The sequence below is a fragment of the Xenopus laevis genome, chromosome 1L (genome assembly GCF_017654675.1).
Source record: "Xenopus laevis strain J_2021 chromosome 1L, Xenopus_laevis_v10.1, whole genome shotgun sequence".
Taxonomy (NCBI): Eukaryota; Metazoa; Chordata; class Amphibia; order Anura; family Pipidae; genus Xenopus; species Xenopus laevis.
This window is the reverse complement of record NC_054371.1, coordinates 34,068,725-34,092,436: the sequence shown is the minus strand read 5'-3', so window position 1 is coordinate 34,092,436 and position 23,712 is coordinate 34,068,725. Positions and strand designations below refer to the sequence as shown.

Here is a 23,712-nt window from a genome sequence, read left to right as displayed (position 1 = left end):
ATTTTCATAATACAGGTATTAAATTAACATTAGGAATACTGCCCTTCAAAGTATAGTGGTTGTTAAATGTAAATCCATTAAGACGCATAATGTTTTTGATTTTACTTATAATCATATCTATATCTTACCTTTCTTTCCAATACAAAGATGTTCATTTTCAAAGAGTTCTAATGAAAAAAATAAATAAAAATACACATATAATAATTAACTATGATAAATATATGTGACTGCCGTCACATGCAACTGCATATAAATGATGTTAATAATAGAAACCCCCTGGACTGGCAGTGTTTTTAACATTCTGCTTCTGAAAAAGATCATTATTGCAGCACATCTCCCACATAGAAAGTCATGCACTAGTAGCATGCGGCAAATTAGACCAAGCAAAATAACCTGTTACAACCATTCCACAATTAGCCCTGAGTTATCTTGTGCAATCAGAATGTAGTAATAAAAACAACATCTCATTGGTTGCTGCAGAATACAGAGCTCATGTTCACCATAATAATAGAATGTTACTGGATTTTGCACTCTTATGGGGGTAGCTTACTTCTCTGGTAACATATAGGGGGTTATTTACTTAAACTCCAATTTATATAATTTTTTTTTTAATTAAACAAAGCTTGACCAAAGCCCCATCCACGATTTTATCTTATTTATTAATAAAATAACTCGAAAAAGTCGGGTCAGGAATATTTCCGATTATCGGGCTAAACCGAGCGCAGACCACGATATCATGAATTTGGGATAGGGACATCTGCCATTGACTTATACATGACCCTGACAGGTTTGAGATGACAGGTTTTCAGATTTGGGCTTTGCAGCATCAGGGCATAATACAGAATAATACAGGGTATAATTCTAGTTTTTGCCCCAAAAGGCCCGACCAGGAAAAGGAAAAAAATCAAGTTTTAGTAACTAACCCCCATAGTATGTTATAGAATGTCATATTCTTAGCAACTTTTATATGTTACCATTTTTGAATTACTTGGCAGTCACTGATTCCAGCTGTCAAAATTGCTCTGTTACAATTGATTCTGATATGATTTTACGAATACAGTGTATTGTTACTTTTTACTATTAAGGTTTCTATTTAGGCCTTCTCCAGTTTTCCAGGCCCTCAAGGTTATTTAAACTGAAGAGCTGCTAAACAAACAGCTAAATATTAAAAAAAAGACAAAAAAAAAACAAAACAGGTAATTGAAGACGGTCTCAGAATATCTATATTGAACTAAAGGTTAATTTAAGGGTGAACTACCACTTTAATGTTTGCATCCTCTGAGTTTTGTTAAGCTCTTGAAACATTCTAATGCTTTCAGTTCCAACTACGTGCCAATCAAAGTTATTTATTCAAGCACATGAAAGTGGAATGCACCCCAGTGGAACGGTGCAGGTATACTAGAGTTAGTGGGCTTACATGTCTTTATTACACAAAATACTTTTTAGTAATACAAAGAAAAAGCGCAAGTTGGTTAAGCAACTTTTTCCAACGACGTTCGACTAAGGTATTTGTGTCTAAAGCTACCCCTTGAAGCAAGCGTCATCATTTGGATGAATTATATGCATTGAATCTATTGATGCAACCCTGAAGCTTCCACCACCTCAAGGTTCCAGTAGCTCCAGGTTTCCTACAGTGACCTGCATCAATTGACTCTGCATCTAATGAATCAGGCACAGATGGCATTTTATATGCCAAGTACTGGAAATGATAAAAGATTTTCAGAACAGCTACTGTGCAGTTGTGTACATTTTAGCACATCGCCTGCAACTGCTCTAGGCGCATCACTACACCGCAGCACCTCATGACATTCAAAATTATGTGAAAAACACTGCATTGTGGCACACCCAAAACTGCACCGTGCACTTGTAAATGGCCCCTGTAATGCTTACCTGGAGGGTCTTGTGTTGAATCATCCACACCCAGCTGACCTTTATTTAAGCTTAGCTCCTGAAAACACTCCCTCTGGAAAAAAAATAGTAAATAATACCATAAAGTGTCTGTAAGATCACACAAGAACAAACACTTTAAAAAAAAAAAACAAACATTTGAGACAATGTCAATGATGTAACCAATACCAAGATGGCAGCAGTGATAAACTGGCCAAACAACGACATTGGGGCAAACTTACTGACCTGTGAAAATTCGCCAGTGCTGGCTTCGCGCACAGCGCAACACTTTGCAGGCATAAATTCAACTGGACAACGCTAATTCACGAAGATCAGAAGTTGTGCACAGGGTACCGGCTACTCAGAAAATACGTTCAGCAGTTCAAAGTTACGCTAGCGTTGGCTAATTTGCATACGGCGTGCAGTTAAAGTACAATGGCCGTATATGCTGCAGCAAATACATTACACTACACAAGGCCAGGGAACTTTAATAAATGTGTTATAATGCCCTACACATGTGCCCACAGTATAGTTTAGCCTTTGTTTCTTAATAAGTGATAAAATAACTATAGAGTGCATTAACGGCTTTGCACAAGAATCAGTTTCCAGATAAAAGAGCATGGAGGAAGGCACAGAAACTAAACAATTTACCACTACTGAACAAAATGAAAGCAATGCTCTTTATTCGTCTAACTGAATGTAGAAAAAGGTTTGGTTTTTTTTTTATTCTAAAGGCATAATGAAACACTAAATTACAACTTCCATGTCGGTATTAAAAACACACTAAGGGTCAGATTTACTAAGGTTCTAATGGTAAATTTGAATTTTCAAGTTGGTGTTTTGGTCAGAAATCCCAAATTCCGAGTTTAAAACTACAAATTTGAATCAGAGATTTATCATCCTCCTATCTTGGAAATAACTAGAATTTGATAGGTTGCATCCTAAAACCTTGCTGAGTTCATGTAGAAGTCAATGGCAGAGGTCCGCTGACCTATTTGAAGAAGTTAATAGCCTTCCTGACATTCAAGTTTTTTTTTTTGGAGGAAAACTTGATTGGAAATGCGTTTGAATTCAATTGAAGTTTTCAGGTTGGTATCATTCGTTCAAATTTTAGACATTCAAGTTTTTTCTTCAATAAGATACTATTTGAGTTTCGAGGTCATTCTAACTCATTCGAGGTAAAAATAAACTCAAATACCCTACCTTTCATAAGTAACCCCCATAAAAATCAGATATATTTAAAAGGCCTAAAATTGGCTAGCGAGCCTGCATGTTGGGTTCCATATAAGTGGAAGAGTTCACAGCAGTGGGGGTCTCTGACAGGATAAATGTGGCCCCATCTCTCTGTGCTGAGATATAGGGGGGTTGGAGTGGAGGACCTGTGCAGGAAACCTTATGTGGGGTCATTTATCAACATTGGGCAGCAACTTACAGCAACCAATCAGTGATCAGCTTTTTTTTTAGCAAAATAGAAGCAAACTTTTAACTGATTGCCACTGGTTACTGTCCAGGTTCAGATTTGCCCAGTGTTAATAAGCAAGAACCAGTCTGTTTACTTCTCCTTCACGGTCACACTAATATTCATTGCCAAGCATTGCAATATATTGTTTGTGATCATCAAATGCTTCAGCAAATACAGAACATCTATTCCTACTGGATTCTATGTACACTATAAGACTGAACTAGATGCCATTGCTATTCTTCAGGCAAATATCTGAACATAGGAAAGGGGTTGGACTGCGGGATACACCGGGAGAATACCAAGGTTCTGGCCCAGACCCCTCCCCAGGAGAGGGAAGGAGGTAAACAGTAGTATACGTTACAAGCCTAATTTTTGCCCAGATATCTGTCAGGAAGGGCCCATACACAAGCTGAAAAGCTGCCGATTCGGTCTGAAGAGGCCAGATAGCAGCTTAAAGGGATCCTGTCATCAGAAAACATGTTTTTTTTTTTTTTTCAAAACACATCAGTTAATAGTGCTACTCCAGCAGAATTCTGCACTGAAATCCATTTCTCAAAAGAGCAAACAGATTTTTTTATATTCAATTTTGAAATCTGACATGGGGCTAGACATTTTGTCAATTTCCCAGCTGCCCCTGGTCATGTGACTTGTGCCTGCACTTTAAGAAAGAAATGCTTTCTGGTAGGCTGCTGTTTTTCCTTCTCAATGTAACTGAATGTGTCTCAGTGGGACATGGGTTTTTACCTTCCCATTGTTCTTTTGTTTGGCTGCTGGGGGGAAAAGTGCTTGAAGTTTATCAGAGCACAAGTCACATGACTTGGGGCAGCTGGGAAATTGACAATATCTCTAGCCCCATGTCAGATTTCAAAATTGAATATAAAAAATCTGTTTGCTCTTTTGAGAAATGGATTTCAGTGCAGAATTCTGCTGGATCAGCACTATTAACTGATTCATTTTGAAAAATGACAGTATCCTTTTAAAAGAAAACTACAGCCCCCAAAATGAATACTCAAGCAAAAGATTGTTTTTATCAAATTAAGTAGCATATTAAAGAATCTTACCAAACTGGAATATATATTTAAGTAAATCTTGCCCTTTTACATCTCTTGCCTTGAGCCATTATTTTGTAATGGTCTGTGTGCTGCCTCCGAGATCACCTGACCAGAAATACTACAACTCTAACTGTAACAGGAAGAAGTGTGGAAGCAAAATACACAACTCTGTCTGTTAATTGGCTCATGTGACCTAACATGTATGGTTTGTATATGTGCGCCGTGAATCCTACAATCCCAGGGGGCGGCCCTTATTTATTAAAATGGCAATTTTCTACTTAGGATTACACAATAGCAAATACTAATAAAAAAAGTACATTATTATGAAAATGGTTTATTTGCATTAAGCAGGGTTTTACACATGAGCTGTTTTATGTAATATATTTTTAGAGCCCCATATTGTTAGGGGTTATAGTTTTCCTTTAAATCGCCCACGTATGGACAGCTTTCACTAGTACAACAACAGAAAACATGCTAAATAAGAATTCTTTTCATTCATATCAATGTTACTGGTACTTTGAGTATAAAAGTAGTTTTTTGAAATAAACATCTGACTATTAAGACGCACCAATTCAATAAAACATTCAGTATGTACAAAGCCGTCACCAAATGTCACAACATTATGACAGAGTGATATTTGCAGAGATTATCTGCCTACCTCCTGTCTGCATGGAAAACGGACATCAACTTTATTAGTCTCGTTTGATTGTCATTTGTACATTGGAAACACACTAATCGGTGCAGACATACTTTCTTGTATTTGTCATTTCCTGACCTTTATTACTTTAATTTGATCTAATGTTCTGTGGCACTCAACTCAGTTCATATGTCACCAAAGACTCAACATGTAGTGAATGCATTTGATATGATTAAGCACATTGAATTTGGGATTTCTGACACCTTTAGAAACCATGAATGTTTGAGAAACACTTCCTTTCCAAAGATACCTTCGATATAACACTCACTTAAAGAAAAATTATCCAAGGCAGTTATAAGACCCTGCGATGTGTGGTTCAAATGTAAAATTAGCTGCAGATAGATTATTTTAATACAATACCAACTGGCATCTTTTCTTGATAAACTAACACTTCTAGCACTTTGTAATTATAGCCCATTTGCCTACATATATTCTACAATAGAGCTTTTCAAGCTTCTAATGATCAACTCCCTGCATTGAGAAGAAAAAAACTGGTCAGACCCCATGCATATGACCAGGGCTATAGAACATTTAGCTGTCTCCCTATCTACTCCTTATGCCCATAGACGCACAGATCCTATTGTACGAATCGAGGATTCGTACGATTTTCGGATCATGTGTGGAGAGTGCCGACATCTTTCGTCCGGCGGAGATCGGTTGTTTGGTTGATCGGACAGATTTGATTTTGACCCGACCAATCCCGCTGGAGCCCACTGCACATCGTAATTGGATTGTTCGGCCATATGGCTGAACGTTCAGAATACCCCCGATATAGCCATGCTCGTTAATGACATATCGGGGAAAGATCCGCTCATTTGGCGATGTCGCCAAATGAGCGGATCTTTGGGTCTATGGCCACATTTAGCCACAGTTTGGAAGCCTATACAGTTTGGAAGCTTCCAATTCAGCCCCTTCAGACTAAGTCAGCAGTTGGGCCAAGAAGCCCTGTCAGACATCATATCAGATAGATATCTAGATGATTGATTTTTTAACCAGATATCTATTGGACAGGTTTAAAAATCCTGTCAGAACAAGGACCAGCTTGTTGAAGTGGTCCCTCTTCCGATGGCTTGCATTGCGGTCTATTATAATCGAATTGCTTGGCCCTCAAGTTAAACAACCAGATTGGCCTCAGATCAGCCATTACAAGGTGGCTGTATTGGGCAAAGTTACACTTGTTTGGTGACCTCATAAAACAAGCGGATCTTGCTTTTAGTTACACCATGTTTACAATTATAAAATGCGCACAATAAAAGGTCCCAAACCTTCTGAATAATAGATCTCATACCTGTAATGTGCATATATATATATATATTTTTTTATGTTATTGCCTCCAGTCTTGACAGAGTTGAAAAATTACTGGCCTACGTATGGGCCCAAATGATGTCCTCCCTAAAGATATCTTGTGGGGCTCAATCTGATATCAATCAGGCTGGAAAATCCTTGTTGCCCTATGGTCTAAGCAACTTCGAAAAACACAGATGTCCTTCATCTTTATATGAAGTATCACAACTGCTCAAATGAAATAGCTTATTATATATTTAACTTCTAAATATCTTGAAAAAATAACACCAACACCAAATAATTAATGGAAATAATATTGGTGGGAAAAAAAAATTGATTTTTCCACAAAAGGTCATTACAGGTATTATGAGAAATCATGCAAATCCCTCCTTTAAAGGGAAACTATTGCGAAAATAAAAATTGAAGTAAGAAACTGAAGTAAGAAACTTTCTAAATATAATCAATTAAATATTCTGCATTGTTTCTGAAATAATCAAGTTTATCTTCACTATTCCTCCCTCAGCGTCTGTTTCTTTTCATTCTGTCTTCATTCAGCAGTTGGATGTCAGATGAATGATACAATATATCTTATAGAGTTGGCTTCTTTTCCTAACAGACGAATTAGAGCTCACTCAAATAACGGATTCCAGTACAAACAAAATATAACAAAATAACTGCCTTTTGAACAAATTCTGCATGTAGAGAGACATGATGTCTGGTGATTTTAATAAAGTGAGCTCTAATACATCTTCTAGGCAAAAGGAGCCCCCCCTATAAGATATATTGGATCATTCATCTGACTCCCAACTCCTGACTGCAGACAGAATGAAGAGAAACAGATGCTGAGAAGGAATAGTGAAGATAAACTTGATTATTTCAGAAATGGTACAGATTTTTTTGTATTTAAAAAGTTTCTTATTTCAGTGTGCAGAAGCTTATATTACATTTTAATTTTCGCGATATTTCCCCTTTAATCAGGTTCTGAGCCTTATAACAGAATAGACATGGGACCTGCTATGCAGAATGCTTGGGATCTGGGGTTTTCCAGTTAAGGGGTCTTTCTGTAATTTGACTCTCCATACCTTGAGCCTACTTAAAAATCATGTAAACATTAATAAACACAATATGATTATTTTGCCATCAATAAGGATGCATTAAATCTTAGTTGGGATCAAGTAAAATATACCGATTAATTATTACAGAGAAAAAGAAAATTCTGAAATGGAATTATTAGATTAATAGAGTATATGGGAGATAGTATTCCTGTAATCTGGATAACAGGTTTCCAGATAACAGATCCCATACATGTATGACATTTCTTGGTGACTTCCAACATCCTTAAATTTCACATTATAAGAGGTACTTTACAAGGACAACAAATGGGCTTTGCTCAGCTACCTGGAAACATTACAAATGCTGTTAATAGAAACATGGTCTCTTTTTAACCATATGTTCATGCACTGCTATTTCATTGTAATCATCCTCTTAAACTATACTTCATCGTGTAAGAATATTAACCAGTATGTTACTGAACTAAAACAGGAAAATTATTTGCACTAGTAACCTTAGCATTACTTACCAACTCAGGAATATCTTTAATTTTCAGTGGCACTTGAATCAAACCCAGGTAACTCTTATAAGTTCCTTGATCCCCACAGTCATAATTAGGGTTTCGTAGATTAATCAATACCTAAGTAAAACAAATACAGCGTATGGATTTAGAAACAAGAATAAAAAAAAAAAAAACAGACATAAAAGAAGATCTTGAATCTAACCATATTCATACAATCACAAATTAAATTAATCTTTACTGTTGCTGCTATAACAGCCTCTACTGTTTTGGAAAGGTTTTCTAGAGCATTATAGGTGGTTATAAGTTGTTTAAATTTGGCCACAATGGTAGGTTGGACAATGATGTCCAACCTAACCCTACAATCAGTGTTCTGGTTCATCACATGGGTGTTTGGTTGGGTTGAGGACAGGACCTCAACCGATTCTGTATAGATATAGCTTTGAGAATTGTCAAGATTGTACACTGCAACGCTACATTTTGTTTTTACTAGAACCAGTCCATCTAATATCAAACTCAGCCCCGACCATTATTCCTCTTCCACCAAACATTACGTCAGAATTATACGTTCAGGCAGGAAGCATTCTGGTATTAGCCAAGCACAGGCTCCTCCGGTAAAGCAAAATTCTTCACTCTACAGAATGCATTTCCACTGACCTTTATACCATTCCAGTCAACACTTTGCATTACACATGGTGATGTTAGGCTTATAAGCCCTCTGACACAGGGATTGACTCATTACTGTGCCTTACATTGTGTCTTTCAACATTGGTGTTAATAAAATGGGTGTTGTAAAATTGGAAAACTGAGCAACAAACTGGAAAATGAGGTTCAATGTTGATAAATGCAAGGTTATGCACTTTGGCAAAAATAATATAAATGCAAGTTATACACTAAATGGCAGTGTGTTGGGAGTTTCCTTAAATGAGAAGGATCTAGGGGTCTTTGTAGATAACAAGTTGTCTAATTCTGGGCAGTGTCATTCTGTGGCTACTAAAGCAAATAAAGTTCTGTCTTGCATAAAAAGGGCATTAACTCAAGAGATGAAAACATAATTATGCCTCTTTATAGGTCCCTGGTGAGGCCTCATCTGGAGTATGCAGTGCAGTTTTGGACTCCAGTCCTTAAGAGGGATATAAATGAGCTGGAGAGAGTGTAGAGACTAAGTTCAATTAAACTGGTTAGAGGGACGGAAGACTTAAATTATGAGGGGAGACTGTCACGGTTGGGGTTGTTTTCTCTGGAAAAAAGGCGCTTGCAACGAGACATGATTACACTTTACAAGTACATTAGAGGACATTATAGACAAATGGCAGGGGACCTTTTTACCCATAAAGTGGATCACCGTACCAGAGGCCTCCCCTTTAGACTAGAAGAAAAGAACTTTCATTTGAAGCAACGTAGGGGGTTCTTCACAGTCAGGACAGTGAGGTTGTGGAATGCACTGCCGGGTGATGTTGTGATGCTGATTCAGTTAATGCCTTTAAGAATGGCTTGGATGATTTCTTGGACAGACATAATATCAAAGGCTATTGTGATACTAAACTCTATAGTTAGTATAGGTATGGGTATAAAGAATTTAATTAAAAGTAGGGAGGGGTATGTGTGTATGGATGCTGGGTTTTCATTTGGAGGGGTTGAACTTGATGGACTTTGTCTTTTTTCAACCCAATTTAACTATGTATCCAGACACTTATAACCCATTTCTTAAAAGGTAACACCCAGGCTGCATTTTTTTATTCATTTATCAGGTAGCCGTTTTCGTTGTTAATGGCAGGTTGCACAGACATTTAATTTGCAGGAGCTGGACTTCTAGAGAATGTTTTTGAATACAGGGTTTACCTTGCCTTGCTAATGGAAGGATGCACAGACGTTTAAATTGTAAGAGCGGGACTCCTAGGGAATGTTTCTGTGTACAGGGCTTCTAATTACTGAGCAAACACTGAATCACAAAGTCTAACTCACATTGTATAGAGTAGCAGAAAAGGGAAAATTGGTTTTGGGGTATATGCTATCTTAGCAGCAAGAGCTGTGCATGGGTCAACTGCCACGTGTTACATATAAATTACAAATCCGCACAGTCTCTTACTTAAAACATTTGTGTATTTTTTTTAGTTGTAATATTGGTGTGTAGGTGCCATATCAGGTCATTTTGCCTGGTCATGTGCTTTCAGAAAGAGCCAGCACTTTAGGATGGAACTGCTTTCTGACAGGCTGTTGTTTCTCCTACTCAATGTAACTAAATGTGTCTCAGCGGGACTTGGATTTTTACTATTAAATGCTGTTCTTAGATGTACCAGGCAGCTGTTTTCTTATGTTAGGGAGCTGCTATCTGGTTACCTTCCCATTGTTCTGCTGTTAGGCTGCTGGGGGGGGGGGGGTGATAACACTTCAACTTGCAGTACAGCAGTAAAGAGTGACTGAAGTTTATAAGAGTACAAGTTACCTGACCTGGGACAGCTGGGAAATTGACAAAATGTATAGCCCCATGTCAGATTTCAAAATTAAATAAAAAAATCTGTTTGCTCTTTTGAGAAACGGATTTCAGTGCAGAATTCTGCTGGAGCTGCACTATTAACGGATGTGTTTTGAAAAAAAAAACCCAAAAAAAAAAACATATTTTCCCATAACAGTATCCCTTTAAGAGCACTTATATTCAACTGTATTTGCTCATTTTTGTATTCACATATACTTATACTATGACATTTTGGAGAAACAATATTGAAAAAAAACATAACAAAACATCAGTTTGTTTTTCCAAACCCACCAGCACCAAGAGAGCAGGCCTAGAGCAGGAGAACAGCAAGAAAGGACTTATTTGAAGAGCAGAGAGCTTTATCCCCGCATATTATCTGTATACTTATAGAACTTACCTCAAGAAAATCTTTTGGTGCATACACAGGTCTAAACAGACTTAAATCTGAAGGGGAAAAGGAAAAAGGTTTGGTAATATTTCGTAAATACTAGGTTGCTTTCATAAAATTCTGTGCTTTTTGAGTTGCATCTGTTACTGGTTTAGAAATCATGAATGTTTTAGTGTTAGCAGTTACAGTACTTATTTATTCACAGAGAAGGTCTGGAAACTGAAATGAACAATCCTACCAACAATAACACGCCCGAATTACCAGGATCGGCATCTTATGAATTTAGTGTGCAACTTTAATCTCCATTTATACCAGTAGTGAAATTCTAAATTGATTCCTTACCTGGTTCATCAGTTCCCATTTCATTCCATTTGCTGAGCAGTTCTTTTTGCTCATTTAATGGTCTCTGAAAATATAATTCAGGGGCTACGTTACAATGCTCTGGAGTACACTCAAATCAAATGGAATATTCGTTTATTTAAGCCTAAGAGACAGTCCCCATAACATCCCATAACATAACGGTCTCTCCAGAACATTTTTATACAAAATATACAGCAAGTATATGATATACAAATACTAAATGCAAATCCTCTACAGTCAAGGAGTTATAGCCAGCAATGTATTCTGGTCTGGTGTTGCCCTAGACACTGAACCTCTTTTGTGCATGTGCGTGACCTCAGGAGAAGTGATGTGACCTGGACCCCCTCAACCCCACTTCTGCCACAGGTTTCATGGGAATATATTGGGCAGCAGGTATTTTTTTTTTTTAAGAAGTATTATTTACCATGCAAGGGCTGCCCTCTTAAAGGAGAACTAAACCCTTAAAATGAATGTGGGTAAAAATGCCATATTTTATGTATTGAACGTATTGTACCAGCCTAAAGTTTCAGCTTGTCAATAGCAGCAATGATCCAGGACTTCAAACTTGTCACAGGGGGTCTCCATCTTGGAAAGTGTCTGACACTCACATGCTCAGTGGCCTCTGAGCAGCTGTTGAGAAGCTAAGCTTAGGGGTCGACTCAAATTATCCAGCAGAAAATTAGGTTTGCCTGAAATATAAGCCGATGCTACAGGGCTGATTAATAAATTCTGATGCTAGTTGCACTGGTTTCTGTGCTGCCATCTAGTAATTATCTGTAATAATTACTAATCATCCTTATATTGTGGGTCCCTAAGCTCAGTAAGTGACAGCAGCACAGAGCATGTGCAGTGAATCAGCAGAAAAGAAGATGGGGAGCTACTGGGGCATCTTTGGAGACACAGATCTTTACTGCTAAAGGGTCGTGGTTGCCTTGGGCTGGTACAGAATCCCAAAACATAATGTACAACATGTCTAGTCTACTTTTTGTTCTAGTTAAGCTTTAGTTCTCCTTTAAAGCGTCTGCCCTAGGCACAGGCCCTCGAATGCCTATATGATAAATACGACCCAGCTTATAGCTGATTTCTGGCCAAGTATTTATCACATAGGAAATCTGACAGAGCCTGACTCGGTCTAAAGGCGCTAAATCTGCATCTTAAATCTGCCAGTGTATGGCCAGCTTAAGACTAGAAGGCAGAACAAATTACCCTCCATGCCACCTCTAACAGCCATTTATGAAAACAGAATTGCAGGTACCCAAACAAAACTTGATAGAATAGAAATAGTATTCCAGTACATATATGAATCTGTCTAGGGATATTTAGCACACAGGTGGGCTCATTTATAAACAATGGGCAAATTTACCCCTGGGCAGTAACCCATGGCAACCAATCAGATGATTGCTTTCAGTGCAGCTGAAAAATCACTGGTTGGTTGCTATGGGTTACTGCCCAGGTGCAAATTTGCCTAGTGTTTATAAATAAGCCCCAAAGTGTATCTGGTATTCTACATTGTCGGAAATCCCAAAAACTGAAGCAAGCAAGAAACAAACAAACAAGAACAAAATTCGAACAATACCTTGCGTGCAAGAGGGATATTAAGTTCTGTGCACATGCTGTTCAAACTTTTAATCACTCTCTTCTCCCAGCTTGCCTGAACAAAACATAACAAGGACACATACGAAAAAAAATGTATATAATTTTGCACAGCAATACTAAAAATGTGATAGAATGGGTAATACGTTTACAGAAAGTGTCTTTGTATATAAAAAGAGTTACTTTAATCAATAATGCAGAGTTACTACCTTTCAAAATGGGGAATCCTTAGTTTGAATTCTTTTCTCATTTAACAGTTTCATAAATGCCAGGAAAGTGTTAAACCAAATGATACATTTATCATAGCAGATGAATGTGTCAACTCCTTACAATGGGTTTCACTGCTTTGAGCACTGGAACATGATTCAATTCTAAGCTCTAATGCCCATCCAAATTGTTAAACCTTCATGCAAATGAATGCATGCATTAATGATTCAGACAAAATCTCTTGCCATTGTGGAAAAAATCTACGCATCTTATTAAACAAAATAAAAATAAAACAATGCTTAAAGGGATCCTGTCATCGGAAAACATGTTTTTTTCAAAACGCATCAGTTAATAGTGCTACTCCAGCAGAATTCTGCACTGAAATCCATTTCTCAAAAGAGCAAACAGATTTTTTTATATTCAATTTTGAAATCTGACATGGGGCTAGACATTGTCAATTTCCCAGCTGCCCCAAGTCATGTGACTTGTGCCTGCACTTTAGGAGAGAAATGCTTTCTGGCAGGCTGCTGTTTTTCCTTCTCAATGTAACTGAATGTGTGAGACATGGGTTTTTACTATTGAGTGTTGTTCTTAGATCTATCAGGCAGCTGTTATCTTGTGTTAGGGAGCTGCTATTTCATTACCTTCCCATTGTTCTTTTGTTTGGCTGCTGGGGGGGGGGGAAGGGATGTGGGTGATGTCACTCCAACTTGCAGTACAGCAGTAAAGAGTGATTGAAGTTTATCAGTTTACCAGAGCAGTCTCACTGAGACACATTCAGTTACATTGAGAAGGAAAAACAGCAGCCAGCCAGAAAGCATTTCTCTCCTAAAGTGCAGGCACAAGTCACATGACTTGGGGCAGCTGGGAAATTGACAATATGTCTAGCCCCATGTCAGATTTCAAAATTGAATATAAAAAAATCTGTTTGCTCTTTTGAGAAATGGATTTCAGTGCAGAATATTACGAGAGCAGCACTATTAACTGACTCATTTTGAATTTTTTTTTTTTTTCCCATGACAGTATCCCTTTAATATACTGGCCCCAGAGTGTCAGAGAAACATGAAACAGGGTGGGTGGATTAATACTGTTGTGGCTTAATACTGTTGGTAATAGATATTTCCTTCCAAAAATCTATAAGACCTGTAAGGTCATTACTGGTAATCTTTACTTTCTTCCCTTCGCTTTTATTGGCAGCTGCTACAGGTATAGGACCTGTTATCCAGAATGCTCTGGACCTGGGGTTTTCTGGATAACAGATCTTTCCATAATTTGGATCTTTATACCTTAAGTCTACTAGAAAATCATGTAAACATTAAAGGGATACTGTCATGGGAAAAAACATTTTTTTCAAAATGAATCAGTTAATAGTGCTGCTCCAGCAGGATCCCTTTAAATAAACCCAATAGGCTGGCTTTGCTTCCAATAAGGATTAATTATATCTTAGTTTGCATCAAGTACAAGGTACTGCTTTATTATTACAGAGAAAAAGGAAATCATTTTTAAAAATCTGGATTATTTGGATAAAATGGAGTCTATGGGAGGTAGCCTTCCGTAATTTAGAGCTTTCTACATAATAGGTTTCTGGATAACGGATCCGGCTGTTTGCCTAAAAGGTCAAGCATTGAGATCAAAGCAAGTGGGCCAATCACATGGCTCTCTTTGTCCAAGTGGTATTTGACAGTGGGTGATCAGCATTGGCCTCACTACTCAAATTATATAAATGTTTTATCACACAAATGAGAAGGCTCCTAACACATTTCAACCACATACCCACCATTTTGAACATTTTACCGGTCATTTCATCATGTCGGCCAGTGCATACTGTGTGTGGCCCCCTCCAGAAAGCAGAATATGTAATTATACATTTTTCAGAATGAAAATGAGATATTTGTTTCCAAAACTGTTACTTTACATACTATTAAACTCTGTTTTCTATTTATTACTTGTACTTTCACAAGTCACAAATAAAGAGAGTCAGTTGTGACTGCAAAAATAAACCAGTATCAGTTTATATCCAAAATGTGCAAGCAGAAAGAAAATTTAAGGAAGAAATTGAGAGATTATACCTGTGCCTTACGCATATATGTCAGTGGCTCCTTAATATGTTCCACTGGTGCAAGAGGGTGACAAGGAGCAGGAAGCCTAGAACAAAAATAAAACAAAATCTTAATATTTAGGGGTAATTTTAATATGTCAAGTTATGCTTTTGCTGAAAAATTTTAGTTTTTTAAGGGTAACAATACATTTAAATTTAGAATGTTAGGAACTCAACTTGGGCAGCATAACTCATAGGGCCGCTACTTAGGCAAGGTAACAGGAACTGACTCCTCAGGCAGCCGCCGCAGTTCATTCAGCTTTAAAGGAATTGTTCAGTATAAAAATAAAAATTGGGTAAATAGATAGGCTATGCAAAATAAAAATATTTCTAATATAGTTAGGCAAAAATGTAATGTATAAAGGCTGGAGTGACTGGATGTGTAATGTAACAGCCAGAACACTACTTCCTGCTTTGCAGCTCACTTAGTTTCCACTGATTGGTTACCAGACAGTAACCAATCAGTGACTTGAGGGGGGCCACATGGGTCATAACTGTTGCTTCTGATCTGAGCCGAATCTTAAGGATCAATTGCAAACTCACTGAACAGTTATGTCCCATGTCCATTACAGTTGATGACTAACTCAGAGTTAGAGAGCTGAAAAGCAGGAAGCAGAGTTCTGGCTATTATGTTAGACATCCAGTCACTCCAGCCTTTATATATTACATTTTTGGCTAACTAACTATATTAGAAACATTTTTTACTTTGCACAGCCCATCTATTTACCCAGTTTTTATTTTTACATGGAACTGTTCTTTAATGGTGCCAATCCTCAGGTTAAACCGTGAAGGAGGTGATTAGGCTTTTACATTGGAAAAATGGAGATGCACTTACACACTGAGTTCCCGGTACACGGCATTCTGAAGTTTCTTCTCCCAGCCTGTGATTGAAACAGAGAGTCAGCAGCTTTAAGTGATAAATGAAGAATTATACGGTGCCATAAGAATCTGCTCTCAAAGCACTATTTCCATAGAAAAACTGAGGAAGATGTCAATAACATTTTTAAAACTGTATCACACCTTGTAAAATAATACTTGACACAATCATGAGTACTTTCAATTTCAGATACCCTGAAAAATACCCTTGACAAGTCAAATTTTTCAGGTAAAAATCAACTTGACCTTTGATAAATGGCCCCCAAAGTTCTCCTTTATTTGTCTATAAATGAATTTAATGTACCCATTGCATCCCAAAGATATAAAGCCAGATAATAGAATGTTAACTGAAGAATAGTTTATTATTTGGTATTTGAATAATTTATAATTCAAGCTGCTTTATGGATACCACTTACCACAGCAAGCAGGCAGTACTTGGAACACACACTGGAACATTAATAATAGAGGGTCATAATAGAAACTATGATACAATATTACTAATAATAATTATCCAGCCTTAGGATGATTCTGCTCTATTGTTGAAGGGGGGTCAGTGACCCTGCCAACCACAGGCATAGAGGAGGGGCAGACAATATTTGATTGACAGCTGAGATTTTAAATGAGCTTACAACAGCTATGAATAATTTAATAAAAAATAGAAATTGGATTTCAGGTATAATTTGAAAAGCACTTTTATTATACAGCTTTTTGTGTTTGGGTGACAGGTCCACTTTAAACCAGGGCTGTCCAACTGGATGCCTGAAGATGTGTCCCTCTAAGAAATTTTGATAGCCCCCAGGCTGCTCTAGATATTCACTGATCAGTTTGGATGACATTAAATCTGGCCCCTGAATGTGAAGGATAGCAAACAACTGTCTAATTATATAAAAACAGATGAACAGTACTTATTACTTCATTCACTTCATAAAATATTGCCAAGGCAAGGCCCACATAGTGGGGTTTATAATTGTATTGACAATCATTGCACTGTACAATGTACTGGAAAACATTATGACCGACAGACAAAACTATTTATTTTCTGCACTGAAACTATTCCTAAGAGACAGAAACATTTTGATTAAAAAAAAAGGGATTCCCCAGTTCAATCTATAATAAATGTGTCCCAAAGATTAGGACTGATGTTGCATCAAAATACAACTTTATAACATCACCCTCATTTACTGGCAGGTATATTCTTTTGATAAACTTGTACTAATTAGTATGTCTTAAATCATATGTTGCCCTTTTAGTGTCACCTGTCAGTTTGATAACAGTTAGTAGCCACCAATCACTTTCCGTGATGCTAAATGGAGAGTGTTGGAGGCAGTCAGCCCTGACTACTATCGCCTGAGCAGCAGTAGCAAGTGCTAAATGGCCCCAGGGCTTTCCATTCATTTCAGGAAAGTAGCTGGGTCTTGATTGCAAGCAGCAGTGATCAAATGCTCTATGTGGAATATCCCTTAAAGGGGTTGTTCACATTCCAAACACTTTTTTCAATTCAGTTGTTTTTAGATTGTTCCCCAGAAATAAAGACTTTTTTCAATTACTTTCCATTATTTATTTTTTACGTTTTTTCCAAAATCTAAGGTTAAAGTTGAATGTTCGTGTCTCTGGTTTTTGAGTCTGACAGCTCAGTAATTCAGGTGCAGACTCTGAACGGTTACAATTTTGCAACATTGATACATTTCTCAGCAGCATCTCTGGAGTATTAGCAACTATTGTATCAATTCTAACAGCTGCCTGTAATGAAACTCAGAGATTCTGCTCAGCAGGGACAAAGATAACAAATGTATCAACTAAATGTATCAATTTAGAACCGTTTATAGGGACGGCAACCCCCCCTCCCAGAGCTGCTTCAGAAGGAGAGAGATGACACTTTACACTTCAATATTAGAAAAACTGTCACACATACTGTAGAAAAGAGAAAGTTATTGGAAAAAGTCGTTATTTCTGGTGATCTCTCTCAAACCAACTAGTTGTTTGAAGGTGAACAACCCCTTTAAAGGGGCTCTTCATATTTGAGTTAACTATTAGTATGATGTGGTGAGTGATATTCTGAGACAATTTGGATTGGTATCCACTTTTTATTATCTGTGGTTTTTGAATTATTTTTTCAGCAGATCTCCAGTTTGAAAATTAAACCATCTGGTTGCTAGGGTCCAAATTACCCTTTCAACCAGGCATTGATTTGACTAAGATCCTGGAATATGAATAGGAGAGGCCTGATTAGAAAGATAAGTAATAAAAAGTAGCAATGACAATACATTTGTAGCCTTACAAAATATTTGCTTTTAGATGGGGTTGGTGACCCCCATTTGGACACCGGAAAGAGTCTTAAGAAGAAAGCAAATCATTCCAAAACGAAAAAGAAAGAAATAATGAAGACCAATTGAAAGACTGCAAAGAATTGGCCATTGTATAACATTGGAAAAGTTAACTTAAAGGTTAACCACCCCTTTAAAAAAATTCAACATCCTCATTATATCACCATTAGTCTTTGTTTGAAAGCGGGAGCAATGTCGTTCAGATGATAACTTATATAACATAAATTCATACCTGAAGTTTTAAAAAATTCTCTGATGTCTTCTTTAAGTGTTTCAAGTTTAACATCAGAATTGTGCAGGCTTGCCTGTCAAAAAAAAAAATTAAAAAAAACATCCTCACAAATTATTAAATAACAGGAAATACATACAAATGTAAAGACTGAAAAAAGTTTGTTTTTTTTAAAAAAAAAAACCCAAAAATTAAGGTTTTTTTATCCGAAAAATTTAATTTAATTTAAAAATACCCTCGAAAACTCAAATTTTTTGGAATAAATAAACTGAACCTTTAAAAAAGAACCCCCTTAATAAACTCAATAGGATAGTTTTGCCACCAATAAGAATTAATTCGGGATAAGCGATCCCTTACCTGTAATAGCATATTAGACTTAGACTTTAGATTTAAAACACGGAATTCCCTTAAAGGAAAACTATACCCCCCAAACAATGTAGGTCTCTATATAAAACAGCTCATATGTAAAATCCTGCTTCATGTAAATAAACCATTTTCATAATAATATACTTTTCTAGTAATATGTGCCATTGGGTAATCATAAATAGAAAATTGCCATTTTAAAAAATAAGGGCCGCCCCCTGGGATCGTAGGATTCACTGTACTCACAAACATACCAACAAACTATACGTTAGGTCACATGAGCCAATTAACAGACAGAGTTGTGTCTTTTGCTTCCCCCCTTCTTCCTGTTACAGTTAGAGTTGAAGTATTTCTGGTCAGGTGATCTCTGAGGCAGCACACAGACCATCACAAAGTGGTGGCTCAAGGCAAGAGATGTAAAAGGGCAAGATTTACTTAAATATATATTCGAGTTTAGTATGATATAGAGAGTGATATTCTGAGACACTTTGCTTTTGGTTTTCATTTTTTATTATCCGTGGTTTTTGAGAAATGTAACTTTTTATTCAGCAGCTCTTCCGTTTGCAATTTCAGCAATCTGGTTGCTAGGATCCAAATTACAGTAGCAACTATGCATTGATTTGAATAAGAGACAAATATGAATAGGAATAGAAAATAATAAAGTAATAAAAGTAGCAATAACAATCGATTTGTAGCATCTGTTTTTTTAGATGGGGTCAGTGACCCCCATTTGAAAGTTGGAAAGGGTCAGAAGAACAAGGCAAATAAACAAAAAAAACTATTGAAATTAAATAAGGGCAAAGAAGTGAAAAGTTGCTAGAATTACCCATTCTATAACATGCTAAAAGTTAACTTAAAGGTGAACCACCCCTTTAACAAGTCATTGATTATGGACAGCAGACACTCAGAATCAGTACTACCACCACCATACTTAATTGTAGGCAGGGTGTATTTTAGGTGTGGGCCATTTTAGATTTTTCCCAAACATTTCAAAAAGCTCTATCTTGGTCTCTTCTGAAAACATTTTTTTTTTTCCATTATGGCAACTTGGTCAATTGCATAGTGCTTTTGTGTACGATTATCTTCTTTTAAACCAAGCTCCCAGAGGAACATTACTTTAGGAAAGTGTCACTTCTATAACATGTTTGTCGTTTTGGGCTAAAGTATTCTGGTCATTTTCATAACAAATACGGACCAATAACTACAGAATTGAAGCAATGGAATTATAGTAACAAATGTCTACTTGATCATTTACTGCAAGCGGACTTCAATAAACACTGGAAAATATTCCCAAACATGAGATAAAATAATTTAAACAGCTCATCATAAACCTGGACATTTTATCTTTTTTTGACATACATAGTTATATGTCTTCCAGGAATAATATGAGTGAGAATGTTTTGTTTGCTGATAACATTCTGGCTTTTCCGAGTCTGCACAACTGAAAGAATTTTAATTCATTTTTTTACATTCATAACTCCATAAACTAAACAAAAGTAAAGAAAATTGCCCCGGTTTCATAAGCCTTACTGCACATCCAATATGTTTTATGTTACAGAAGACATATGTTTTAATAAGCAAATTCCACAAACAGTAGGATGTTGCCTCCTAGGGGTATGAAGTAATGTATGGTAAATGCCTGCATGGCTGGGCACTACAAAAGGATTTAATTGCATAGGGTTGTTATTTAATGCACTGCTGGACACTAGGGTTTATAGGAGAAGGAATGCAACCGAGGCAGTTTATTGCCAATAGATTAACCACAATAGTACAAGCTAGAACAATATCTTTATTCTGCAGAATGCTCTACCATAACAGACTAAACAGCTTTAGACACTCTCTCTGTTTGTTTAGGATAGCAGCTGCCATATTAGCTTATGACATCACTTCCTGCCTGAGTCTCTCCCTGCACACTCATAGCTCTGGGTTCAGATTACAGCAGGGAGGGGAGAATGGAAGGGGGAGAGAGGAGCAAACTGAGCACGATCAAGCCCAAGCCCTGGAGTTTTAAGCTAAAAACAGAAGGACAGAAATGCAGTATTTCTTTTGACAAAGGACTCAGAGCAGCATTACTTTGAGGGTTTACTGGTGTATTTATATAGATCTTTCTGATAAAGTTTACTTAGTTTAAACCTTTCCTTCTCCTTTATGGTGCATATGGTGTGCTGCAGAGGTTAGTGTATTGGCACTGGGTTTTGATGACTTGGGTGTGAGAAAGGTAGTGTTTGCATGCGTCTGTATGAGAGAGAGTGTATGTTTGTGAATGAGAGGGACTACTAGTCCAGTATTCATTTCCAGTCCTCAGTTAACAGATTGTGTACTCCCCTTTTACTCTCAATTGATTAGAACAGCATTACTTCCATTTAACATGAACACTCCTGTTCAAAGTTCATTTTACCCATGTCCTGCATCCCAACTTTTGGTAGGGGAAAGTAAAGTTGAAATCACTGGGGGTGCCAAATGTTAGACACCCCCACCCCGAGTTAGGGTTGCCACCTGGCCGGTATTTTACTAGCCTGGCCGGTAAAAATGATGGTTGATCCCAATGTTATTAATAGGGAAAAAAGATAAATACATAGGAAGGCTGGTATTTGTTTTTCCAGAAAAGGTGGCAACCCTTCCCCCAGTTATTATAATCACCTACACAGACCCGGACTGGCAATCTGTGGGTTCTGGCAAATGCCAGAGGGGCTGCTATAAGGTGCCATAGAAAGTCACTATTTAGTGGGCTGGTGGGGGGCTGTTTGGGCCTCTGTGTACCTGAAATGCCAGGGCCTCTTTTAATTCTCAGTCCAGACCTGCAACCTACACGATACCCCAGGCCGCCCGCTGCACAGTAGAGTGAAAATTGATGAACTTTAAAGAAAAGGCCGGCTATTTGAAACAATGAAGCAGAGGTCAACATGTCTGTTAGTCGTCCGTCTTCGGCTACATTGTATCAGCATCTGGGGCAGCGAGTTTTAAGTCATTTGTATAGTAAACATATCGCTGAAATACTGGGGGTCAAGCAGAGGCATAACTAGATGTTAATGGGCCCCACAGCAAATCCAAAGTAGGGCCCCAAACATTAGTTAGTTCTATTCTACCCAGATATGAAATATGCTCATTAATTAGGGCTGGGCCCATCTAGACTCCCAGGCCTCTCGCCTCTGTAATCAATCTACAGGGTCCAATACCAATTTCGCTTCTCTGAGAAAGGACAGGGCGTTCACTGAATAGACAGCATCTCTTTGTGTCAGAGAAAGCAGTGAACACGCCACCTACTGGCCATGAAAAATATTACGCAGCTCTCATTTGTGTGATTCACTGCTGGTCTGTCTAATATACGGGCCCGCTCCTAGCGCATCTCCCTGGCCGGACTCACCCGAGCCTCCTTCTCTAGCTGGCTGTGCAGACTGGAGCCCTTCAGTTTCCGGACTATGTGCGCGATGCTCACTGACAGCTCATCCTCCTCCCCCTGCTGCATGGTACCGGCGCCTTCCAGGTGCGACAAGGAGGCAAAGGGCGTCTCCTAGCAACAACCAGCGTGCATGAAGCTAGAGATTCCGACCGGAAATCGTTGCTGCGCACCTTTAGTTCCGGCTTTATCCGCGTCAAGTAAAGGTCATCAATTGTTAGCGGCCCACTTAGGTTTGAACATTACTCAGGGCTGAAAGTGCTGAGCAGCACAACCATAGTGAATGGGAGTTTTACCCTATTGTATCTACATGCGCAGGAAAACAGGAGATTTATATTGGGCGCTGGACCTCCAGCATCAGGGCTCCGGGCTCTTTACCTGGCTGGGATTTTACTTGTGAAACATACATTATATTTGTTGGTAATATTTAAAGGGATTGTTTACTCTTCATCTATCAGTGTGATGTAGAGAATGACATTCTCCAGTTGCCAATGCCAATTTATGTTTTATTATTTGTGTTTTTTGAGTTATTCATATTTTTATTCAGGAGCTCTCCTGTTTCAGCAATATGGTTGCTAGGGTCTAATTTCCCTAGTAACCATGCACTGATTTGAATAATAGACTGGAGTATGAATAGGAGAGTGCCTGGATAGAAAGAGAAGTTATAAAAAGCAGGAATAGCAGCACATTTGTAGCCTTTCAGAGCATTTGTTTTTTGCATGGGGGTCAGTGACCCCCATTTGAAAGTTGGAACGAGTTTGAAGAAGAAGACTGCAAATAACTCAAAAACTGTAAACAAGGAAAAATGGCCAATCGGCAAGGTGCTTATTCTAATTCTATAACATACTTAGGGGCACATTTACCGAGGGTCAAATTTCGAAGTGGTAAAACTTCGAAATTCGACCATCGAACTGTAGAAATTCCATAGTCAAAGTTTTTTTTTTTTTGAGTGAATTTAGCTGTTTTCAATCGAATTCAAATCGTTCGATCGATCGTAGAAATCTAATCGATCGAACGATTTTCAAAAAAAAAAAACTTAGACTTCTAAAAACATAGCAAAATACCGGCTATAGGTTCTAGGAGGTCCCCATAGGCTAACATAGCAATTTGGCAGGTTTAAAGTGGCGAAGTCAACGTTTTTTAAATAGACAGTACTTCAATTTTCGAAATGGTCGAATATTCAAAGTTTTTTCAATTCGAAAATTCACTAGGAATTCACTTTGACCCTTAGTAAATGGGCCCCTTAAAGATACCATCAAGGTAAACCACCCCTTTACCTGACAGGGAAATGTTACATTTGTTAGTGATGTATAATGTGCTTTCCCTCCTGCACCCCTATGGGGACACAGTCCAGTTATAGGGTTCATTGCCAGCTGTGTAACTGAGGGAGATTAGGAAAAGACATCGGCATATGTGTGCAATAAGGAAGGGGCAAAAGACTGGAATATG

General features: G+C 37.7%; 1 protein-coding gene across 1 annotated transcript in view; it reads right to left on the bottom strand.

The window, feature by feature from the left end:
• tbc1d19.L (TBC1 domain family member 19 L homeolog) overlaps positions 1–22,408 on the bottom strand; it is a gene marked incomplete at its 5' end in the record, with an annotated part of 52,837 nt that extends 30,429 nt beyond the window's left edge. The window contains 10 exon segments of the mRNA NM_001095777.1: positions 129–167; positions 1,891–1,963; positions 7,962–8,072; positions 10,826–10,872; positions 11,159–11,222; positions 12,753–12,827; positions 15,046–15,121; positions 15,910–15,955; positions 18,507–18,579; positions 22,231–22,408. Of these exon segments, the coding sequence (NP_001089246.1) occupies positions 129–167; positions 1,891–1,963; positions 7,962–8,072; positions 10,826–10,872; positions 11,159–11,222; positions 12,753–12,827; positions 15,046–15,121; positions 15,910–15,955; positions 18,507–18,579; positions 22,231–22,332 (706 nt within the window).
• Positions 22,409–23,712: the final 1,304 nt, after the last annotated feature.